A 26,183-nucleotide genomic window follows, 5' to 3' on the forward strand; every position below is an offset into this window, starting at 1 on the left:
TGAAGCCCCTCTTGAGGACTGCTGGGGAACAGTGAAGGCAGCCATCAACAATGCAGCTGAGAGCAACGTCGGGTACGTGGGACGGAGTCGACGGAACGATTGGTTCGACGAGGAATGTAGGCAGATTCTGGAGGAGAAGAACGCAGCGCGGGCGGTCATGCTGCAGCAAGGGACCCGGCAGAACGTGGAGAGTTATAGACGGAAACGTCAAAAGCAGACCCGCCTCTTTCGGGAGAAAAAAAACGCCGCCTTGGGGAGACGGAGTGCGAGGAGATGGAACAGCTGTGCCGGTCTCAAGAAACACGCAAGTTCTGTCAGAAGCTCAACGCATCCCGCAACGGCTTCGTGCCGCGAGCCGAGATGTGCAAGGATAAGGATGGGAGCATTTTGACGGACGAGCGTGAGGTGATAGAAAGATGGAAGCAGCACTTCGACGAACATCTGAATGGCGCTGAGAGCACAGGCAATGAAGGTCAGGACAACGGAGGAAATGCCTTCGTCGGTACTGCGGAGGATGGGAACCAACCAGCCCCCACTTTGAGGGAGGTTAAGGATGCTATTCACCAGCTCAAGAACAATAAAGCTGCTGGTAAGGATGGTATCGAAGCTGAACTCATAAAGATGGGCCCGGAGAGGCTGGCCATTTGTTTGCACCGGCTGATAGGCACAATCTGAGAAACAAAACAGCTACCGGAGGAGTGGAAGGAAGAGGTAATATGCCCCATCTACAAGAAAGGCGACAAGTTAGATTGTGAGAACTTTCGAGCGATCACCATTCTAAATGCGGCCTACGAAGTATTATCCCAGATCATCTTCCGTCGTCTATCACATATAGTAAGCGAGTTCGTGGGATGTTATCAAGCAGGCTTCGTTGTCGGCCGATCGACAACGGACCAAATCTTTACTGTACGGCAAATCGTCCAAAAATGTCGTGAATACCAGGTCCCAACGCATCATCTTTTCATCGATTTTGAGGCGGCATACGCAGGGTGTCGACTACCTGGAAAAACCTGGAAAGTCAGGGAATGTCAGGGAATTCAATTTTTGACCTGGAAAGTCAGGGAAAGTCAGGGAATTTCACTTGAGGTCAGGGAAAAATATCAATCTTACAACATCAAACGAGTTGATTGTCTGAAATGATATTGTTCAGGCTAAGTCAGCACTACGATATATGGAATAAAGAGGGTAATCAATCTTTAAAAATTGCAGTTAACCTTTGAGGAAATGCTCTTATGCATAATAGAGTAATCTGTACTTTACTGCTTATATTTATCCTCAGAATTCAAATTTTCTGAATTGAAAAGCATCAACAGTACTCTCCGAGTGACTTCTTTGAAATTGGCGTGGATTGCTTTAAAAATATTTTGTTGTTAAGTTTCCTAGATCAACTACCGTGAGGGCCCCTAACTCTGCGCAGCTCCTAACTCTGCGCACTTTTACTAAAATCCACCAAAATCTGGTAAAGCATTTAAATTTTTGTTTAAAATTTGGTATCCATATATTGCTACAATAGTAATAAAAAAGTACACGAAAAATTTTCTTGACAAATTTACGTTTATTATTTTAATAAAAAATAAAATAGCTTTAAAAATATTGAAAAACGTCCAAATTGACTGCCCGTTAGCAAAAATGCTAAGGGAGTACCTCATCACTTAAGTCATTTGAATCAAGTTAAAGAGAATATATTTCAGATTTTTAGTATGTAGGCACTAGTTTATTTATCGAGCAATCATAACTGGTAAAGTGCACCTTATTTTCTCTTAATTTTCTTATTCTTCTTAAGTGCGCATAGTAAGGAACCATTTTTCAACTATGTCCCTTACTATGCGCAGCAGTTATAAAACGTTATTTTCAACATACAATCAACCCTCCAGAGGTCGATATTGAAGGGAACCATCGACTTGTCGACACCATCGAGATATGGAATGGAAATGCTTTGGTAAATTGTTTAAGAGGATCATCATAGTAAGGGAAGATTAAAAAATGACGTCCAACATATTTTAAGGATTTCTACACTCCGTCCCCTCAATCCCCTGTCGCGATTTTAACAGTACCTAATAGATGCATTGTCCCATTTTCGTAGACTCCTTCTTCTCTGAACGATGGACGTAATTTTTGAATGCTCCCTAACCATGCAATAGAATAATTTTGATTTTTTGTATAGTTTCATGAGTCAATATCGAGTAATGGAACATCGAGGTTTAATCGTATTTGCTATATAGAAACGCCAATAAAGTACTGTTATTGATCTGAAATATGAATCGGTCATTAATAACGTCACGCTTATACAGGGCGGCGATACTTCTCGATTGAGTGATGAACAATACATTAAGCATGGATATACCCTTTCGCTCAAACTATTCTTCGTATTTAGTAGGAATGTTCGGGTTTCACATATAACAAACCAGAACCAGGTTCTTATTAATTTTCTTCAAACCCGGATCCTACCCGAATCCGAGACAATTATTTAATACCAAACCCAGAACCGAACCGAATAAAAGAAAATTTGGTTTTTATATTTTCTAGTGAAAATACAAAAACAGTTAAAGCTAATTTTCCTTTACACGCCAAGGGAGAATGCAAAAAGACGTAGTTTGTACCCTTTTTGTATGTTGCTTTGGATTTTTTAAAACTAAGTTAATTACATGTTTTGGAAATCATAGGATGAAAAGCTTATTCTATCGGAATATATGTTTACTTCACACAGCACGTAAAAAAAAATTCAAAAAAATAAATTATTGCTCTAAAAAAGCTCAATAGTTGGAAAAAGGTCGGTTTCAGAAAGTCACTTTTGTTTAATCAACTTTTGAAGCTCTGTCATATACAGCAAAAACAATTTTTTATTCATTACAATCATTCGATATTAGCATTAACGTGTAGAAAGAAAAAAACAAAAAACGAGGTCCTTTAAAATAGACTTTTTTCGATTTTTGTATTTGTAGAGTTAGGACCACGGACACCCTTGAGAAAAATTAAACATTTGCAATAAAAATCATTACTTAGTGAAGCTTTTGTGAGGATTGTGTTTGGTTTTCAATTAAATACAGCTGTTTGAAATTTGAAAAGCCTTAAGTGCGCAGAGTATGGGGTATGGGGCCTTCACGGTAATTGCCTAGTTTGGCGCATTTAGCACAAAATCTTGAAAAAAAAAATGCAGTTCACTACATCAAATTGTATCGCTCAAAATATCAAGTAGAACTTGTGAAACTAAGAGAAAAACCAATAAGGATTCTCGTATTTAAGTGATGATGAAAAAAAGCCGTATCTCAAAATTTCAAGATCACAAATCTGATGAATCAAACAATGATTTATTTGGAAAAAAAAATGGTTACTGGCTGGTGGTGATCAATCGATCGTTTTTTCAACTCTTAACACTGTTTGGTTTTCTAGATTTGTGTTCCTGATGATGGTACAATTTTTCGGTTCAATGTTCTGCATGAAAAAAAAAAAAATTGTCGAAAGTATGTTTGTTTCAGATATTAGGATATGAACAGGATATTTCTTTTTTTTTGTTCCAAGTTATTTTTGAAAATAGTTTGTTCAGATAGTACCGCCTTTCTTTAGGATTTTTATCAAGAGCTTTCTTATAGATATGACCATTTTTTTTCTTTCTTACAATATACCCAGGAATAACTCTAGAAATTCTGAGGATGCCTCTCCAAATTTCTTGAATTATTTTAATCCAGAACATTATTGAAAAGCAGAAATTTCAGGAATATTGTTTGGAATAATCATCTCAACAAGCGGTTGAGAACCCAACCCATCAAATTTTCAACGCGAATGGTTGTCAGGTTCTCTAGATCTGTGAGCTTGAAAATTCTAATTTTAGCTTTGTTGATAATTACCTTAAATTGAGGATACAACGAAGCCACATCTCAAATTTTCGTGAGCTTAAATCTCGTGGACCAAGTTATCGTTCCCTCTGAGAATTGGATTGATTGATCATCATCAGCGTGTGACCAATCGATCATGTTTGGAGCATGAACAGCTGTTTGGTGGTTCTTTAGATTTGTGCTTTTGAACATTTAAGGTGTGGCTTCGTTGCATCTTCATCTTAAGAATACTTACATAAACTCCTCGAGGAGAAAACCTAGGCGTTATTCATATCGTAATCCTAAAATGATACCTAAAATAAATTACATGTAACCAATCATCGTGAAGCATTATTAAAAATATTCTAAGAAAAAAATGAATACATTTTGGGAAAAACTCTATGTGATTCCTGAAAAATATCTTTAGACGTATTCTTGAAATAATCCTGAAAAATCCAAATTGTATTCTTGGAGAAATTCAAAATTTTTTAGAAAGAAAATTTAGAAAGAAAAGGAGATTTTAGAGGAAATCGTCATGGTAAAGTATTGAAGGAATATCTGTAAAAATATGTTTAAGAATTTCAAGAGGAATTTCTGAGAAATCTATGAGGAATTTTTTGAAGCCATCCTCCAAAAAATTTTTTTGGCATTAGCTAGAATGTTACCTGGAAAAAGTAATAGCCAAATTTCATGATAAATTTCTTGCACTTGAAAAGCATGGTGGATGATCGTAATAGTGTTGCTTCTTATATAAAGAAGTTGTAATAAGGTATAATCAGGAAAGGGTCCAGAATTGTCGTTTATGCCTGAAATTTGTGAAATTATATTTGAGGTAGTTCAGTAGCCGAGTACATCTTCGTTCAATTGCTCAGTTCAATCATATCAACTTGAACAAACGCTAAAAAATGTTATCTGACAAATATATTTCAGTAAAGTAATAGCTTTTCTTCAGATTCTTCATACGACCTAGTATGAATAAACTGAATATTAGTATGATGTGTATGTGAAACTTTACATCATGTAAATTTTCGGATATGTATCTTTCTTGGATTAATAATTTCGGTTCAAATTAATTAATTGAGTGGTCTGGAATTTTTCTGGAAAACGACTGGAAGGTCAGGGAAAGTCAGGGAATTTTATTTTCAATATTGAGTTGACACCCTGATACGACAGTATCGACCGCGTAGAGCTATGGAAAATCATGGACGAGAACAGCTTTCCCGGGAAGCTCACGACACTGATAAGAACGACGATGGAAGGTGTACAAAATTGTGTGAAGGTTACAGGCGAACATTCTAGTTCGTTTGGATCCCGCCGGGGACTACGACAAGTACTTTTGTGCCTGTTCTTCAATATTGCTCTAGAAGGTGTTATGCGGAGAGCCGATTTTTACGAGATCCAGTCAATTTGTTTGCTTCGCGGATGATATGGACATTATCGGCCGAACATTTGAAAAGGTGGCAGACCTGTACACCTGCCTGAAACGCGAGGCAGCGAAAGTTGGACTGGTGGTGAATGCGTCCAAGATAAAGTACATTCTAGCTGGTGGAGCCGAGCGCGACAGGGCTCGCCTAGGTAGCAGTGTTACGATAGACGGGGATACGTTCGAGGTGGTGGACCTTGGATCCTTGCTGACGGCTGACAATAACGTTAGCCGTGAAATACGGAGGCGCATCATCTGTGGAAGTCGGGCCTACTATGGCCTCCACAAGAAGCTGCGGTCAAAAAAGATTCACACCCGCACGAAATGTACCATGCACAAAACGCTCATAAGACCGGTAGTCCTCTACGGGCATGAAACGTGGACGATGCTCGAGTAGGACTTGCAAGCACTTGGATTCTTCGAACGTAGGGTGCTTAGGACGATCTTTGGCGGTGTGCAGGAAAACGGTGTGTGGCGGCGGAGGATGAACCACGAGCTCGCTCAACTCTACGGCGAACCCAGTATCCAGAAGGTGGCCAAAGCTGGAAGAATACGATGGACAGGACATGTTGCAAGAATACCGGACAGCAACCCTGCAAAGATGGTGTTCGCGTCGGATCCGGTTGGTACAAGAAGGCGTGGACGGAGCGATAACTGATAATGCATTTCTGCCGAGAGCAAAAAAGTATAAACGAAATCGTTCCGATTGCACGCTTCTGTTGATAACTCTCAATGGCAAAGCATCAGTAAGGCTCGTTAATAAATTATGAGAGAGCACAGCGGTTCATAAAAAAAAAAACTGTATTTGCATTATTATTCAATCCACTCCAGTTGGACTTACCCGCCGTTGGCTTATGACCGAATATGCCGTTGAACAGCGATGGCACTCGGATCGATCCGGCAACGTCACTTCCCACGCCGAATAGTGAAGCACCGGCCGCAATCAGTGCCCCTTCGCCTCCGGAGGAACCACCGGCCGTTCGGCGGTTATCGTACGGATTCAACGTGCGTCCGGTGATGTGGTTGTACGACTCCCAGCTCAGACAGTATTCGGGCGTGTTGGACACCAACAGGGGAATACACCCGGCTGCCCTCAGAAGTGCCACCGCTTCACCGTCGGAGCTCGCCTTGATCCCTGCGCGAGGTAGTGAGCCTCCGGTGAACAGGGCACCTGCAACGATTCAAAACAGTCAACCAGATGCATTCGTACTGGATTGTAGCATTTTTGCACACATTCATCCGATAACCTTTTGCGCAGCGGATCACGACGGACGGACCGCACGTTTCTAGGTCAACGCCATACTGCTGATAAGACATGGCGCGATGCTACTACTGTAGGAAGTGCTCACCTTTCAGCCCACAGCTTTCCTTCACCGTAAACGGAACCCCCAGCAGCGGATAGGTTTTGATGAGCCAAATCGTTTGCATGTCGGCAATCATCTGGTCTGCCTTCTTGGCTTCCTCGATGGCCGCCGCGAAGCGTTCCTCGACCACGGCATTGATCAGCGGATTCACTTCCCGGATCCGGTCGATGTAGGCCCGTACCACGTCTTCCGAGCGGAGCTGCAGGAGAAGCAGGAAAAAAAATGCATATATGTTAAACATGGTGTGCCGTTATTGTAGGTGTCGGGTAGTGAAACCCGATCATTGGGTTTTAACAAAATTATAACAAGCAAAGGTATTGATTGATTGGTAAAAAGGTAAAATTGATACAACAAAAAATATGACAAAATTTATTCGACTGGTATCACAATTATTACAGATCTAAATACCTTTTTATTTAGTTTTCAACAATATGAGATACAATCAAATGAGTTTACTAACAGGAAAAAACAATTGTTATAGAATATATATGAAATATGTAATAACCTTTTCTTTCACTCAGGTCTATACGGATTCAAATTAAATGTGACCAAACCAACGGGGATACCTGGTATACCATTTAAGTCCAACTAAAATGATTTCCTTGTTAACTTCACTGAAAACGTTCAGATTTTACAGTCAACTCTCCCTTACTCGATTTTCTGTATCTCAACATAGAGTTAGAGAACCAAAGTAAAAGCTGATTATCATGGCTATCTCGATTGTCCCTGGGATTGCATTAGTTTAGTGTTCTATAACTCGATACCTCCCTTACTCAATGGTCCTTTAAATATCGAGTTATGAAGGGTTGATTATACTTTCCTTCTACGCCTACTTGTCCCATGTTTGATGTAAACCTTATGGACTGCGGGGTATATATGCGTAGAACAGCAATGTTGGTGGAAAGAAATTGTATAGTACTAAATTTGGTTTTCATTTACTTACAGGCATTCCACTGAATACCTCGAAAATTTATTGTCATCATAATATAATCTTGTAATCGGGAAGTGAGCAAGCAAGCAATAATCGTCGATGTGCTAATTGAGCCAATATGTACTCGACGGGGGCTGCGCACGCACTGTTTTTTTTCTGGTTTCGTGACGGTAGCGGGTAGCAATGTCGTCGCAATGCAGACCTGCTCCGCTCCGTATATGAACTTCACCACCCGCCAGCGCAACTAAGCAAGCCGATTGTGGTGGTTGGTGGTTCAAGTTCAAGGCCGTCTTTGGTAGCTGACCAACAGCAACATAAGAATGGTAGGCTACCGGCTTGCTAGATCACTTCTGCTATTTACAGCAACCTATCCAAGAACGTTCTAAAATTGAAGTCTCGTGATTTGTTTGGTTCTAATCGGATTTTTTTTTCGGTTTCGAGAGGTTCTCATACGGATGGTTAACCCGTCTGCAATGTTCAGCAAAAAAATGTACATATAAGTATGTCTGGTACCGACGTTTTTTTGCAATGTAGTCCGGTTGAATGATTAGATAGCTCCTTCTACAAAGCAAATCTTGAAAACACAGGGAACCGGTCGGCGAAGAAGCGGTAAACGGTGATGATGACTGTTGTTATGGTGTAGTTTAATGTTTTCATCGTGTTAAGTGACTTTTTGTTTGTACTATAGCTGTTAAGTTATTAACTTTGTACGCAGTCGGTAAACACCATCTGGTGCATTATGATAGGCTATAATTGACTAAAATAATTAAACGATTATTGACCATTGCATTGCATGCAGTATCGGACCTGGAAAGAACACTGGAGCCGTGTTGAATATACACTGAAACCTCCATGTACGTAGATTCCATATAAAGTTTGAAACATATGTATGTATGTTTTGTATACTTCTTATAACTTTCAACAGTCATTGGTAATGTATCAATGTTGTTCACAATCCTCCGAAAGATCACTTTCGCAGGCGTAAGATTTGAAGGCCTGTACACAAAGAAGTTCTTGGAATCTTCGGAGATGCATGAAAAACATTTATGAGAATAATTGAAAAAATGCCTACTATCTGAGGCATTTTGCACAACTTCTTGGAGAGATAGAAATTCTTATAGTAAAATCTCAACAATAGTTTACACTTATTCTTGGAAGAATAACCTCAGGATTCTGAAAAGGAGTAGGTAGTCGGGGAAACCTCTGATTGAATTATTTCGGGAATCCCTGCTAAGAGCAATGCCTGAAGATGTCTAGGAAATCCTCGTCAAATCTTTGCAAATACCTGTGATGATTCCAATAATCTTCAAAATAATCACTGGGGTAATTTTTTAAATGAGTTTCGGAATCTCTATGGAGTTTCTTTGTAAGATGCTTCGAGGAATTAAGTAGTAGTTCTTAGAAGAGTTGCTGAAAATTATAATTATATTATTATGATCTTAATTATTCGTATTTTTTTCTTCCTTCGGTAAATTAGGAACTTAAAGCCTTTAGAATAATTTCTTTCAGGAATTATCCCCGGACAGCATTCCAGTAGGCGAATTCCGGCGCGTATTTTATTCGAAAAAAAAAAAAAATTTTCTTGCTGGTGGATTATGGAAGAAAATTTCTTCTCTTCGAAGAAAATGTGCGCCGGAATTCACCTACAGATTGTGTAAATTCCGAAAGAACTCTGTACAGAATATAAGATGAATTTTTGAAGATATGTCTAAAAGTATTCTTAGAGAAGTTATCAGAGATTTAAATCAATTTTTAATAATGCCAGACATTTGTAAGGACAAAAGTCTTGAAGTGATTCTTTAAAAAATCTAATATAATAAGTTCTATTATTATAAATTCGAAAGGAAATGTCTTCTTTAAAAGAATTCCTGCAGCCATCACTAGTGGAATTTTTTGACGAATACTTTAAGGAGTCTTCGAAAAAATTTTGCAAGAATTGCTGGAACAACAGGATTTTTTATTATTTATTTATTTTATTTATTTTATTACACTTTACACCAGAGGAGTGCATTTTTGTCAAAAAGGAACGACAGTATAAAATCACTTGTACACTAACAAGATTGGTGGCATAGGCGGATTTAAAAAAATAAACAATTCTATAATAGTAGTCTGAGTGTCACTAGCCGGAATGCTAGATACCCGAATATCAGAAGCACTTATTCCAATATTGTTGCACTCTGTGAATTCAACAACTCAAATAAGATCTTTATTGGAATCCTAATGGAAATCGATGAGATATTTGACCAGTAACTGCTTTGGAAAATCGCTCTTAAGATTATATAGAACATTTCATTGAAATTCTTAGTAGAGCCGAGCTGAAATTGTTTTCAAAATATTTCTTGGGTTATCTAAGTCATTTGCTACTGATATCTTGGACATATTAATCGAAAATTCCTGTTTGGCTGATTCCTGTAGATACTGGTTCATTATATAGCTTTGTTTGGATTACTAGCTTGACTGATCCTAGATCTACGATAAAGTCGTTATGAGGTCTCTGACTAGATTTTTATGGCTTTGTACAGATTTCCAGCGATTTTTTTCTGATCGTTAATTAATTTTCATGGATTAACAAACGGCTAGGTCCTTCAGAAGTTTTTGAATGCTGTATTAAAATATACTGCTACAAAATGGTTTCGGGTCATTTAGCCGAATGCCGTTTGGCCGAACGCCATTTGGCCGAAAAATGGCACTAATGGAAAACCATGAATAGCGTGTCAAAAACAAGATATGAAGCTAATGTGTCGTCTAGAATGAAATGAGCAATACGTTATGAATGAAACCGTGCAGACTGCACCTGTGAGTCATCTAGGAGAATGAAATCCCTGCGTAAGTTTACATTTCTACCGACCACTTTGACTATTTTTTTTATTATCTTCGCCTACGTTTCGGTCCAGGAGTGGACCTTCTGTAGGGCCTACAATTTTTAATTGTTTATCCCTCACGTTATTTATATCTTCTATATAAATAAAAATGGAATGGTGTTTGTATGTCAAGAAATGGCTTACGAACGGGTGAACGGATATGAACGATTTTTTCTCCGTTTTGTTCGTTAAGGGTTCCGACGTGTTTGTGTGTATAAAAATTCCAGGATGTTCACCGGGAAAGTTGGAAAAACGAGCTTGAACGGAACTGTCTTTTTTATGGGACGATCAGCAGTGTTTTTCAACAGCCTACTTGATGGCAAGACGAAGTTTGCCGGGACCACTGGTTTTAAATAAAACTCTTGATGAGCGTATAATAAACTTCAATGTCAATAATTATGAGAAACCACGTTTTCAAAAGAATAGCCTATGATCAAAAGAAGGAAAAATCTCTTATGAAGATTCGAACAAGTGTAATACAAACAATGATTACAAAGAGCTGCCATTGGAAAGCAAAATACCCAATTGGAATATAAGCGATTTCATGTCAATAGTAATGAGTTCGTTAAAACTCGAAAGAATAGCCTCAAATCAAATCAAATACAAAAACTTCCTATCAAACATCTGGAAAATACCATTCGTAGGATCATAATGGCATCCAATTTTGAATTTCTAGGCATCCGGGAAAAATCCGGAAATTGAAAAATTGATTTTGAATGGACACCCTGATGCTTGCTAGAACAAAACTCATTAAAATTTGGTTTGATATAAGTTTTGATTCTGTTTTGAGTTCTGTACTATTGAAAAAAAAAATCAGTCATGATTTCCTTTTTAGAACTTTTGGAAGGTTAAGAGTTTCTTGTGATTTTCTTGAAGAAATTTCATAAAAATTCCCGGATGAATCAAGAATTAACTTCTAAAAGAAGGGATAGATTTTTATTAAAAAAATATCTGAAGGTATTGTGAAATTGGAAGTACAGTCGGGTCTCCTATGAAACGCGTTCCTATAACGTGCACTCTTATTACGCGCACTCCTATAAGGCACACCAGAACGTTATAGCAGACCCAGGGCTAATAAGATTTCATCAATTTGGGGGTGTCGTTGAATATCTCATATGCCAAAAGAGATAGCACAGTACTGTCTTCGGCGAAGTTTCAGTGCTAAGAACGATCTACCTTTAGGAGTTGAGGATCATCATTTTACTTGAGAACTTAGCCGGTAGGGGCGCTTTTTCTGATTTGCACTATATGAATCATGAGGGATAAGAATGCAAAATTTTGTAACATATGATATCTCTAGATCCTGATGTTTTGGAAGGTTGGTGTCTCCGGAAGAGTTGTTCAGTATCTCGCTGACATGCGGTGGTCATTGTGATACGGAATTACGCCACCAGGCGGCGCTAATGGGCATGGAATTTTTGTTTTGCGCATAGCTCAGTAGCCTGATCACTTAGAAAGATGGCGTCTTCGGCAAAGTTGCTTAGTTTCACAAAAACAAACATTATTTGAGCCGAAAGTTTCGAAATTTTGCCACTAGGCAGCTAGTGAGCATAGAATTTTTGTTTTGCGCATGGCTCAGTAGTCTGACTGGCATCTTTGGCAAAGTTGTTCAATACCACATTATTTGAGCCGAGAATTTCGAGATTTTATGTATACGTAGAAATCGGGAGAAAAAGTTTTTTTATAGGATTGAATTAAAGTTATGAAAAAAAGTTTATATTTTTAAAATATTCAAACAAGAGTGTCGTGTAACCAAAAAGTCCTAGTTATCTCATCAAGATGGTTAGCGAATGAATTTCTCAATTTATTAGTAATGACTGACATTCCAACCTGACTTCATTTCTATCCAATCCATATCTTGGAAAATGTGGCGTTTATGCAATGACGAAATAAAAATAAACATAAATATTTTTTTCTTTAGTTCATATAAATAGCTAACGATCACACATTTGAGTAGTAAACGGATCTTCATTCTTTCTCATATCAAATAATTGATCAAAAACTCTCCCAATCCGTCGAAAATACTAGGATACTAGCCACACTTTTATCCCATTGTATGAAAACAATGTATGTATTTTTCTCTAGACACTTTTACTTAAACGTGACAATGCGAGGAAAATCGATAGCCCTTGTCATACTGAACAACTTTGGTCAGTCTACTGAGCTATCCGCAAAATAAAAAATCCATGCTCACTAGCGCCGCCTAGTGGCAAAAATTCGAAGATTTCGGCTCAAATAATGTTAGCCCTTATGATACTGAGCAACTTTGCCGAAGACGCCATTATTCTAAGTGATCAGGCTACTGAGCTATGCGCTTAAAAAAATCCATGCCCACTAGCGCCGCCTGGTGGCGTAATTCCGTATCAGAATGACCACCGCATGTCAGCCCTTGAGCTACAGAACAACTCTTCGGAAGACACCAACCTTCCAAAAAATCAGGATCTTAGATATCATATGTTACAAAATTTTGCATTCTTATCCCTCATGGTTCATATAGTGCAAATCAGAAAAAGCGCCCCTACCGGCCAAGTTCTCAAGTAAAATGATGATCCTCAACTCCTAAAGGTAGATCGTACTTAGCACTGAAACTTCGCCGAAGACAGTACTGTGCCATCTCTTTTGGCGTACGAGATATTCAACAACACCCCCAAAGTGATGAAATCCCATAAGCCCTGGGTCTCCTACAACGCAGATTCCTATAACGCCCCCCAACCATGTGTCTAATAGGAGACCTGACTGTACAATTGAAAACAATTTTTGCGAGAACACCTAGAATAACTTTTCGCAGAAAAAAAATCGGAGAATTTGGAGAATTCTAGTGAAATTCGTGTTGGATTTTTTTAATATGTCCTAGAAGACGTTTTCTGATAACCTTATTTGAGAAGTTTTTGAATTAATTTAGGGGCCTATTTTATAAATCGAGCAGATTCATGTGACTCGTCTGTAGACACTGTCGATCAAAGTAAGCATGCATATTTCAAATGTCACCCATCGACTCCAATGGACCGATGCACGAGCTCACTAATTTGACGTTTGAGCGGTGCCGAATTCACGGGTTGCCATGGTCCCATAAATAACACGGTACCGCTAAAACGTCAAATAGTGAACCCGTGCATAGGTCCATATAGTAATCCAGTCACAAAGAGTGACAACTGTCGAAAAACTCGAGTGACAGTCTCGTGTCGACCAAATTTTTTGGTCGACAGTGACTCCAGTCGAGTCATTTTGATCGACTCGACTTATAAAATAGACCCCTTAATTTCCAAATGACTTTTAGACTCAAAGAAAATTAATATGGCGCAACAAATGTGTGTTCGATTTTTGGTCCCATCGGCTTTACTGCGGTTGAGAAAGAACAGTAAAAAATAAACAATTAAATTGAAAAAAAAATTAAACTTATCGGATTTATTGGAAAAAATCCAGAAAACTTAGGTTTTTAAAAACAGCTTTCCATCTTGCCAAATTTGGCTCAAAAGAGGAAGTAAAAACTGAAAATTCAATTTATATCAGACTTGTTATTAACATGAATGCTGGCATGAACAATCCATACATAAAATAATGATAAATTCAATTTTGATGAAAATAACAGGGGAAGACTACATAGGGTGCAGAATCACTTGGGCACTTTCATAATTCGCTTTGGCATGGAGGGTTTTTCTCGGCCGAATTGTCTGAAACTTTGCAATAAGGAGCACTTCACTACGACGCATATTGTGGCCAAATATGAGCTTTGTAGCTTTAAAAAAAAACCACTGCCGAAGTGAATCAAAAGTGCCAAGAATTGGGTCCGGTTCCTATGTCAGTACAGTGAACAACGGAAACCGATGAACTCTCAAGCTGAAGGAAGTGAAGGATGCCAATTGTCAATCAACAGCTAGGGAAGGGTTAATTTCACTCATACACCCTCTGATAGCCTGCCAAGGGCTGAAAGTCTCTCTAAGGAGTGTATCGAAAAGTAGTCGCAAACATTCAAAACAGTCTCAAAAATAATGTGTTGAACCTACAAACAATTTTTTGATCAGAAATGCTCTACAATGTATTTAAAAATTATGATGCGGTAATATTGCTTCAATAAAATGGCATTTTGCATGATAATTTTGCAAATTACTAACAGATGTCGATGAAAATCTTGCACACCTCTGAAAAAATTGATATGGTTATAAATGTGTTAAATTTTAGGAAAAAATGGTTTTTGTTTATGCTAATATATTCTGTGCCACAACTGTTATGACATAGTGTAAAAAATATTTTGAAAAATTCATTAACAAGCATTTGAGAGCAAATACAAAAATCGAAAAAAGTCGATTTTTAAGGACCTCTTTTTTTGATTTTTTCTTTCTACACGTTAATGGTAATATCGAACGATTGTAACGAATAAAAAATTGTTTTTTGATTGGAAAAGTTTCTTTGCATATTTATGAAGTAACGTAAGTCAAAAATGTTACTCTATATAATAACCGCTGTATATGACAGAGTTTCAAAAGTTGATTAAACAAAAGGGACTTTCAAAAACCGACCTTGTTCCAATAATTGAGCTTTTTAAGAGCAATAAATTATTTTTTTGAACTTCTTTTTACGTGCTGTGTGAAGTAAACATATTTTCCGATAGAATAAGATTTTCATCCTGTTTTGTTTGATATACATTTTGTTCAATACAAACCATCGAATCTTCAGAAGACACTTCAAAAATGCAATTTTGTGCAAGATTTTACTTTCCATGCTTTATAAACTTTGTTGTATTTATATTAAGACTGTATATTTTTCATTATTTTTTTAGTTGCTTCAATATTTGATGACATGATGAAGATTTGCGTGAAAAAAGCTTTTAAAAAGATGAACTATGCCCTGAGATATACCGTTTTGAATGTTTGCGACTACTTTTCGATACACTCCTTAATAAAGACAGTAATAATAATACCCCTCTAATAACCAACACAGCTAGGAGTTATATGCTCTGTCTATAAACCTCTCGATTATCTCCTGTTGTTTATTATTAACGCGATGTAGTATTATGGGCAGCTGCTTTACAACGGACGAAATCTCCATACAAACGTCTTGAGAAAGATTTTTCTTTTCTAAAGATGTTTCTTTACTTTATTTGACCAGATTGTTTATTTTGTATAAGTATTTATCATCATCGTATGGTTGATCCATGTTCTAGTGTTTATCAGAATTCTATGATATCAACATACAAAATTGGCTTCGTTATGCTAAATGGCACTTGAGCCCAGCTAGTGAGAAGCACTTGAAAATGGAATCTTTCATTATCGTTGTATAAATGTCTTATTAGATGATTTTTGAACAAATATTCCTAAGAAGCATTATGAAGTATTCATTCCACTCATTAAAATACGATCGTACTCAGTATTGTCACATCCAATCCGGTTAGTCAACCGACAAAATAGCAAAAAATACAATCAAATCGGTCATGTTCTTTAAAACTTCAATTTTCACTCAATCTTAGAAAAAGACTTCAATTATTACAGACACATATAAAAATATGTTATGATCAAATAGTGAAAGGTGATTTTCCGACTACTTTTCGCTCTCGCATGCAGCGTGTCAAATTTAACAGAACCGAATGCATTAAATTCTCGCCGAATTGATAGACGGGTTTTAAGATAATTTACACCGTTTTCAACCTAAGACTGCACAGACTGAAAAAAGCTTTACCAACGGACACACGGAATAACTAATGGACCAGTAAAGAATTTTTCGTCTGACGAAAAGTCTCCTCCGACTGGGCCTGGAATCGAACCCGCACTCCATAGCACAATACACTTAAACAGTTGACGCCACAAGCCGCACAGCTACGAAGCCCAGTAACAACCCAGCTCAACAGTAACGGTATGATATTCTCGAGATCCAATCTCTTTGTTTGCTTCACGAATGGCGTTGACATTATCGGAAGAGCATTTAACCACGGTGGCAGCCGCCTGAACCGAGAAGCAACAAACTAGTGCGGTGGCGAATGGTTAACGCATCTTTTCGGCTAACCAAGTACTCGGAAGGTAGATGAAGCTGGTGCTGCGGTACTGGCAATCAAGGATAATTCGGGGATAGTCGTCTCCCAATGGCTCCAACATCTTTGGAACATGATAGAGTTGTTCTACTTCCAAAGTTATTAAGTTATTAACTGAAAGCTTTCTTTGCCAAAGTTGCCAGTTTTACATCCGTATATTACAAGGCAGGCACGATGATACTCTATGCCAAAGGAAATCAAGGAAATTTCCATTACGAAAAGGTCCTGCACCGACCGGGAATCAAACACAGACACCTTCAGCTTTGCTTCGCCTGATAATCGCGGACTATTTCACTAGGCTAAGGAAGGCCCCAATAGAGTTGTTACAAGGTTGAACCAATCAGTAACAGAAGTTAAGGTTCATTTAATAAGTTAATGGATTTATATCCATCAGACAGATGACAGATGATGTTTGAACGACGTTGATGTCATTAGAACATTCTAACGCATCCATTAGGAAGGTGTGATTAATTAGCACTTCTGTTTTACTACCCAGTTGCTCCTGCCGAGGAAGACGCCAGCGTCGGCGGCCTGTCCAGCAAAAAGTTCACTGTCAATGACGCGCGATGCTTTGGGAGGTCACAATCGTAAAAGTGTCAACTTGTGTGCGGATGACGTCGGATGTTGCTACGCCTCTTGAATGGCTCGGTATGGCGTGAAGAATATGACACCACCAACAATCAACGGTTGTAGGATGCAGTGTTTGATTCTACTCGAGAGTGGTTTGAACTTAACGATCAACGCTCCGTCATCGTAATCATCGTCATCATCGAAACTTCAAAAGCAGTTTTTCTGTTAAAAACTGAAAATTATTCGATGAAAATGTGTTCACTGTGTTGCGGTTGGAGAATTGAATATAGTGAACACATTTTCCAGTAAATTTTCTTGATTTTGAACGAAAAAACTGCTTTTGAAAATTCCGAAATTGATGACGGATCCTGCCCCCTTAATGATTCAAGTTCTAGCGACCGGCTAAGAATTGCCGGCTTCGCTGCATCTGAGAGCGTGGATATGGCTACCGAAAACAGCCGTGATCACCGGTATCATATGTATGTCATCAATTCGATATGGTAGCGGTTCCCAATGGTATCCCATGACTTACTAATTGTTAGGTTCTTGTGGTTTTGCTTATCTAAATCATGATCTCTAACTTAAGTAAATTATATGAAACCTCAAAAGTATTTTAAACCCCTTAGAAACGATAATTTACCAGCTCTACTTGATGCTCAAAGTAAGTAATTTGCATGGAAATTTTAAATTTCGATTTTCGTTGTCCCGTTTTGTCTCAAATTTCGAACAGTACACTGCAAATTTCGAACACCACTGCAGTGGTGATTTCAAATGTAAAAATTGATATATTCACATCTTTTGAACGAAGAGGACTTGAATTATAGATGAATTGATCAACCAGTGAAGAAATTTGAGTGGTTTCCATGAAAAATCGATATAAAAAGTAAGTAGAGTTTTCGGAATATAAATCATGTTCGGAATTTGAGATAGAACGATTGAGATAGATACCGATTCAGACAAAAAATCTGTTTCCAAATGAAATTTAAATTAAGTACAACATAATAAACAGAAACTGAAAGTAAAGATACATGTTTAATTTTCTAATAATCTGATATTAAACATTTTTTTGCAGAATTGTGATACAGGATTAGGCCATCCAGAAGGATAATTCAGAAAGGAGGATTATTTAGCTTTCGAAAAACGTGGATTTTGTAAAGCATTGCCACACAACAAAATGAAATTTATCTTTTGATAAAATAACGAGAATGCTTTGGAAAAATAATGATACCTTAATAATTTGTTCAAGAAACTACATAAATCGCGAATAAATCGATTGAGAAATGTTTTTAGAAAGCAAAACAAAGTGTTACTGCACCAAACAAACCTTAATGGTGAACTCGTCTAAAAGAAATTATTAAAATAATCAAACAAGCACTATATACTGATTTTAGCAAGGCATTTGCCACTGTTCATCGGGTTGGAGAAACTCTGCCATGGTGGTAAAAGGAGGTTTAGAACACAGATTGCGCGAGAGCTCTGAGCGAACGAACGGTCGCGTTCTAGATACGATGCACCTGGTTGTACTTGACAGTGGGCTACGACACCGGTCACCACATCGCTTAACCACCGAACGAGATTAGCCAGCCATGCTCGTCGAAGCTCGATTAATTGCTGCAATGCAACAGTTTGTCGTTCCCATCTATAGCTAGCTAGCTAACGCTAGCGTCAGAGAGAGAGAGACCAGTTTTCTTGGCAGAGCTATTTGGAATTTTCCAATATGAATTGATGGAGAATTCATTAGAATGCATCTCTATCTAAGAGTGCATGTTTCGACTCATTTATTTTCCTTTCTAAACAAATAAAAACTGCTTTTTCAAATTTATTCATCATTCCTTACATTTTCTCCAATAAACCACTACTTATTCAAATTAGTAATTAATGTTATTGAAACCTTTCTTTCCCACGAATTTGTTCGGCTATGTCTAACCGTTTTTTTCACAAAAAAAAATCCTCGAAGAAAGATTGCTACTAATGGTATGGTCAATTTCAATGCAGTTAGTGGACTTTTGGAATAATTTTATAAGTATATAATCATATGTTAGTAACGGTTCCGGGTCATTTGGCCGAATGCCGTTTGGCCGAAATAGAAAACAATAGTTACCTACAGTTAGCATGGAATTGTAATGAATTTTGAAGCTGAATTTCAAAGAACTTATTCAGTTTATTCGTAATCAAGATTAATCATCATTGATATTTAAATAACTGGCTTTTTAGTGTTAGTTCTAAAACAGTCAGTGCTGAAAGAAGGACATCCTAAATGTAGGCAATTATTCACTTCTCTGCTCGCGGTAAAAGCTGCCAGCAGAGGTTTTCGCATTGTGTTTGTAATCAGCTTTTGACAGTAACTAAAACGGTTCACAACTTATTAGTCGAATTTGTGACGATGTGTGACGAGGGGGAGGGAGGGGTCCCAACTTGTGGACGTAGCATTTTTGATAATTTCAGTAAAAAGAGTAGAAAAAAAACCGTTTTTTTCAAACTTTTTTGTCTGAATTATTAAATTTAAGTTATAAAATGATGATACAGCCTTAAAACATTAATTAACATTAATAAGATTATTGTCTAAGAAATTTTTAATTTTCCTGACAATCAAACATATTCTATGAAGCCCTAAATAGTTACGGGAATATTATGTTATATTCGTGTCCAAACTATTTTATTGATAAATAAACAAATTAAAAGTTTAATGAGAAAAAATCAATGCTTTATCGACTTAAAAAATATTGTTTTTTGATTAGTTAAGATGCAATTGAATCAATCAGTCAGTTAGTTTAACTCATATTTTCTTTTGGAGCTTTATTTTCTCAAAAGAGTATAATATGCTCATGTAGGCACACATTGACGTTATTATAGTAAAACAAGATATATATTCTGTGCGTTCAATATTGCAGCAGATCTTCACTCAGTCAACTCAACGATTTGTTTTGATATATCAATGCTCTTGATGATAATGAGGACATTAAATTCGAGTGTTATCCCTAATTTGTTAATTGCCCTATCATTAAGTTTTCTAAATCGCTCGGTAATTCAGCGAAAAGGCATTTTTATTATTTCATTGTTTCATTATAAATATTTCAGTATGGGTGACGATGATGAAGTTTAGTTGAAATATTAATAAAGATGATTGTATAAAAACCGTTGATTTTATAACATTCCAAATATTAATTGTTATTTTTTCTCTATCTATGTTTGCTGTGTCCAGTGTCTATGTTTGCTGAATGGATTTGAATTTAGAGAATGATGACGGATATCCATTCCAAATTAAGGTATTTTGTTGATAATATTCGCTGAAATCTGTTTCTTCACCAACAATAATATGAAAATAATCCTCTAATATAACAAAATTACTCTTTAATATATAAAAAATATGTTGAACCCTTACTCACTGCTGTTAGTTTTATCAATCCGAACAAGATTTTTATATTTTTTCTACATTTTCAGCTGTAAACTTGTTTTAGGTATTGAATAGGTAAAAATGACTAATGTTCCTTCAAAATTGATCATATTTTGTACCCCATAAACCTTCTTGGTCAGAATTTTGCTACGACGTGACTCCGACTAAAAATTTTCAAAGACATCGATTAAACCCAAGTTTAGGGTGATGTTTTAAAATTGAATTCTGCTCCTGGAACGAAACAGGTCAACGGTATTTTTAGACTGAAGAGACGTGACAACAACTTAAAGGTCATAAGTCTTTACCCCGAGATGGTATTTAATCCCGATCGGTGAAAGAGGCATATGTTCTAACCACAACACCAGGTCCGTCCCCATTATCGACCGGCTCAGTGTGAAATTTTTCTTCTCTGCTACGGTTCGCAAGTCGTTAACATTGATAAGTTGATGCGGTTTTTGATCTTCTTCACTGTGTTCTTTAAATTTATCGATTTGACTGTTTTGTTGGAACAAAACATAATCTTTTCGCGTGTCTTAAATATCAAATTACGTATCTCCAGTAAATTTGGGATTGCTGAATGCGTTACCGCTTTCAGAAATGTTTCTGCATGTCACAATTTTGAAGTTCCATAATCAAAAAGTACCTTTCAAAAACTAAACCCCTACAAACTTCGTTAATCCTTATTCTTTTGCACCCAAAAATTAATTTGTGTAGCAAATCATGTTGCGACGGAGAAGGATTCAGCGACCACCAGATTAAATAAATATCGGTTTTTGGTGCTTGACACGAAAACTTAGTCTGCTGTGTATTGAGGCCCTCGCCTTTTTTACGGTCGAAAGCGGTTTAGATCGAAGTTCAAATCGTATTCTTCTAAATGTCAGCAAAACCATAGACTCGAACGAAACGGATACATCTTTCAAGAACGAGAGCAGATACAGAACTGGACAGAATAAAGTACGCGTTGGCCGTTTTTCCATACAAAATGATCAAGTTTGGAGTCTTATATCTCGGTTTCTAGTTGTCCGATTGACCTGAAATTTTCACCGCAGCTTGAAAGTAACCTCAAATTTGCTAGGCTAGAAATTCATAGCTTTTCATTAACGAACTTTTAAGTTATCGCAAATCTCAAATTTTGATAAAAATGACAAAATTTTAAAGTAAAAATAATTTTTAAATGAAAATATTTAGAGCAATATGTCCTTCTGCAAAAATGTACAATTTGATAAGACACACAAATTTGCAAAACATAATTTTTTGATTGTTTTCAAAATTTTTTAAAAATTAAATTTTGCATTTTTTTGCAAATTGAGAGATTTTCAATAATTTAAAAGATTGTGTTTCAAATGCAGTGATATTTTAATTGAGTAAAATCTATGTTATATCTAGGCAGTGGTGAAAATTTCAGATCAATCGGAACACTAAAAGCTGAGATTCAGATCTCCAAACTTGACCATTTTGTATGGGAAAACGGCCAATGCGTACTTTATTCTGTCCAGTACTGTATCTTGAAAGGAGGATTCGACAAACTTTCAGGATTATCGGAGCAATAGATAATTACAAAATGTCTTTCGCCGAAGTTTGATTTTTTAATTATTTATACAAGAATTTCGAAATGGTGCACTCGATTCGCATGCATGGATTTCAACCTTCTGATAACACAGCGTAACAAAAATGACATTTTTGCGTGTCTCAAGGATCAAATTATGTGTCTCTTGTAGATTTGGGGTTGCTGCATCTGATGCCCTTCTCAGTTCTAGCTCGTCTGAATTTTAGCTAGGTCGACAAAGTTGTATAAAACACTGTTTTCATTGATGTAAACATGAATTTTTAAGTATGATTTATCAAACATTTTTGTGGTCTAATGCTCCAAACATGCAAATTATGGCTTTAACCTTCATTCCAGATATAATTACAGTCTCCATACAAAATTTTTCGATTCTCTTATATGGCAGAATACAATACTTTTCGAAACCATCAAAAAATAACTTTTGATCATCGAAAGTATTAAGAACTTTGTTGATAATAATTGTTGTACACATGAAGGCACATTAAGCGAATAAATTGCTACACAAGCTGGCAAATTTGCATGCAAGTTGGTTGAAATAGTCATATTTTACATTTTCAACTGTCAATATCTCAAAAAATAGACGTGCTACGGAATTTTTGAAAACGGCAAGGGATTTAGCAACCTCTATTTTAATATCGGTATTTTGATGCTTGAGATAGCGTGTTCCGCAGTGTAACCAATCTCGTCTATAGACAGGGGACCCATTTTAGATTTGTTGTATATTTTGATAGCTCGGAAATCAAAAAAAAATTTTTTTTGGTTCGTGTACTAGACTCGACTTGCCTTTTTTTATAACCTACAAATATGTTAATCTCATGCAAACTGCGATACAATACATTGTATATCACGGTGCTCCCCTGACCGTTATTATCAGAAAAAAAATCTCCATCAAATCTGTGCTCACCAGTCGTTGTCTATAGCTAAGCTGCATATCTGGGCAAAATTTAAAAAAAGTCGTAGGGCCCGTTTTGAAGTTACGCCCTTTGATTGTGTAAGTCCACAAATTCAATGGAAATTTGAGATATTTAAACGAGTTCTCATTGGCCGTGATTATCAGAATAGATATAATATTAAGATTTGAATTAAAGTTAGTTTATTTAGTTATTTGTAACTTTTGGGAGGAGTTTTGAATGAGAAAATCTAAAAAATTGGGGTTACACCCTTTTGGAAGTGTAACCATTGAAACACTAATTTTAAATAGATTAGTAAGGCATTCTTATACCTTTGAGCATATGCAAATGTTTTCAATGGCACATTGCACTTATATGCCGCCAAAGTATTTCACAATCCACTGATTTTCCATAGGCTCAAGTGTTTTAAGGCATTACGGAGCTAATTACATCATGTAACCAAATTAGTTCTTGTAGCACAATATTCTTGGTAGTTTGGTGAACCCATGTACTCACGATTCAGGTTATTTCACATGCAATTGATTGTTATCTGTTGTACATCGAAGCAAAGTATACGTCAAGGAATACTTTACGAGTTGAGTTTTCGGTTATGGGTAGCAGTGTATGAAATAAAATAAAATTAACAACGTAGAAAACAGCGATACAAAATGGAAGGAAACAATGCAAAGTTTAGAACACCCGTTATTATTTTGTTTAATGGAGTTCAAAATTGTACCATTTACAGAGCTCAATTTTAAATGTTTGTCTCTGTAAATTTGGAAAACTTTGTGAAGCTCCCAAAGTATGTTTCTTTTTCGTTTGTAGTGAGTCATAGCAGCTGGTGAGTCTTTACTTCACAAGAATAGCCTGCGATCGAAAACAAATAAAAGTTTACATGGAAATCTTCAGTTTGTGTAGGATTGAAACCGTTTTCTGGTAGGTAGACCAGCAGGTTTTACGATTTACGGTTTTCCTGTAATCAAAACTGGAATTTGCGTTAAATCCATGAACAACTCTGTTTTACCATATTTTAAATATCTTAAAAAAAATATTACCCTTGACTTTGAATTCTACTACCCCGAATACCCGAAGACCGTTTGCGCAAGTTCCAGTTTCTAGAACGGCATTACTTCGAATTCCATCACGGCACAATGTAAAGCAAGGTAATTATATATTCGGGATAGTAGCATTCAGTGTAATAGTGCGTTCAGGATGATGACACTCGGGTTAATGAAATTCGGAGTTAAGATATAGAATCTTTTCAAGAGAGTTTTGATTTTCAAGGGAGACATGTAACATAAAGCTCTGAAAGTGTTATGATTCTCAATTCAATAAAACCAAATAATATCGCATGTTTCTTACTTTTCTTAAGCATATATCAAGTACTGAGGCTTTCTCTTCACGAGTTAGCATGAGAATGGATTGATTGATTTATACAATTCTTTCACTATTGTATTTATCCAGAGCTCTAACGTGTTTGTGTAATCTAAAGGACCGACAAACCCAAAGGTAAAATTGTAGATTTGTGAAAAATCTAAATGTAGTAATATATGCTACAAATGATCACGACAAAAGTATTGACAGTGGTCTAGAGTAAAGTATCGAAAGCCATAAAAGTGTAAGTGACATGTAAGTGCAATGCGTCATTGAAAACATTTGGAAATGATTAACGGAATGCCTTCTTTAAAGAATGCCTAACTAATCTATTGGAAATTAGTGTTTCAATGGCTATAACTCCAAAAGGACGTAACTCAAAATTTCGTCTGTCTTCTCATTCAAAACTCCACCAAGAGGATACAAATAACTAAATAAACCAACTTTGATTCAAATTTCGATGGTATATTTCATCTGATAATCACGGCCAATGAAAACCCGTTTGAATATCTCAGATTTCCTTTGAATTAGTGGACTTCTACAATCAAATGGCCGTAACTTCAAAACGGGCCCTACGATTTTTTTGAAATGTTGCCCAGACATGCAGCTTAGTCATAGAAAACGACTGGTGAACACAGATTTGATGGAGATTTTTTTTCTGATAATAACGGTCAGGAGAGCACCGTGTATATTTTATTAGAGATGGACAGAACGGCTCATTTTAGTGAACGGATCCGATCCGAACGACTCATTGTTGAACGGTTTAGTGGCTCAGTGGTTTGCTAAGGAAGAGCGAATTGAACCGATCGAACGGGAAAAAACGGTTCACTCCTTGTGCACGACATGTGTCATTCCTTTCGTGTTTTTTACTCTCTCATTCTTCGTATATTCCTCCCCAAAAACTCATGAGCGGGCACTTTTTCTCTCAAGTGTGCAAGTGAGCGGGACAAATTAATTGTTTAACTGTGAATGCTGAGAGTGTGAAGCTGCAGCAAACTGTGTTTGCATGTGTGCAATGGCACCCAAAGCAAGACACGTGTCAAGCGTTATGAACCTATAATAAAGCTGTGAAACGAACCAAGGAGAATAGGGGGAAAGAATTCTCGAAAACTTATTCAAACAGACTCAAATCAAAAAAGTATACAAAATTACTTGTTTTAATTATGAATCGTGGTTTACGGCCAACCAGCCGAGTGGAAGTTTAACAACTACCGAAAAGCTAAACATTACATATAATTTGCAATTGGATTAGATGGACAAATTGATGTGAAGATTTGCGAAAAAGTTACACGTCTTCTCAGTGAGAATCGAACTCACGACTCCCCGATCTCTAGTTGGGGCGCGTTAACCACTACGCCATGAGAGGACTCATGAACGCAGAAGTTAACCTGAATTCGATTTCAGCTCAATAATCACGTGGTCCTCTTTCGCAAAGTGCACCTCTTTCGGAAGATTTAGATGCCCATCCAAACACAACGCTTTCTATATATATCCAATGCCTAGCCCGAGAGCGCATTGTTTTTTAGATATAGGAATAGCACACTACACTAGCCAGCAACTGCGCTGGCTGAGGTTTCTATTGTGTGGGCTTCCAATGGGTCGCGACGTTCTCAAACGACCGGTTACGGAACATGAGTCCGTTGCTCGATAAATACTTGTTTTAATTATGAATCGTGGTTTACGGCCAACCAGCCGAGTGGAAGTTTAACAACTACCGAAAAGCTAAACTTCCACTCGGCTGGTTGGCCGTAAACCACGATTCATAATTAAAACAAGTATTTATCGAGCAACGGACTCATGTTCCGTAACCGGTCGTTTGAGAACGTCGCGACCCATTGGAAGCCCACACAATAGAAACCTCAGCCAGCGCAGTTGCTGGCTAGTGTAGTGTGCTATTCCTATATCTAAAAAACAATGCGCTCTCGGGCTAGGCATTGGATATATATAGAAAGCGTTGTGTTTGGATGGGCATCTA

At 37.1% G+C, this 26,183-nt stretch overlaps 1 protein-coding gene across 1 annotated transcript in view; it reads right to left on the reverse strand.

Annotated features, from left to right (window-relative positions):
- Positions 1-26,183, reverse strand: part of LOC5564209 (fatty-acid amide hydrolase 2) — a 50,465-nt gene that overhangs the window by 9,223 nt on the left and 15,059 nt on the right. Inside the window, exons 2-3 of the mRNA XM_001648502.2 lie at positions 6,585-6,798; positions 6,077-6,406 (exon numbers count right to left, since the gene is read on the reverse strand). Of these exons, the coding sequence (XP_001648552.1) occupies positions 6,077-6,406; positions 6,585-6,798 (544 nt within the window). The remainder of the gene's footprint in view (positions 1-6,076; positions 6,407-6,584; positions 6,799-26,183) is intronic.

Source organism: Aedes aegypti, chromosome 1 (genome assembly GCF_002204515.2).
Source record: "Aedes aegypti strain LVP_AGWG chromosome 1, AaegL5.0 Primary Assembly, whole genome shotgun sequence".
Classification (NCBI taxonomy): domain Eukaryota; kingdom Metazoa; phylum Arthropoda; class Insecta; order Diptera; family Culicidae; genus Aedes; species Aedes aegypti.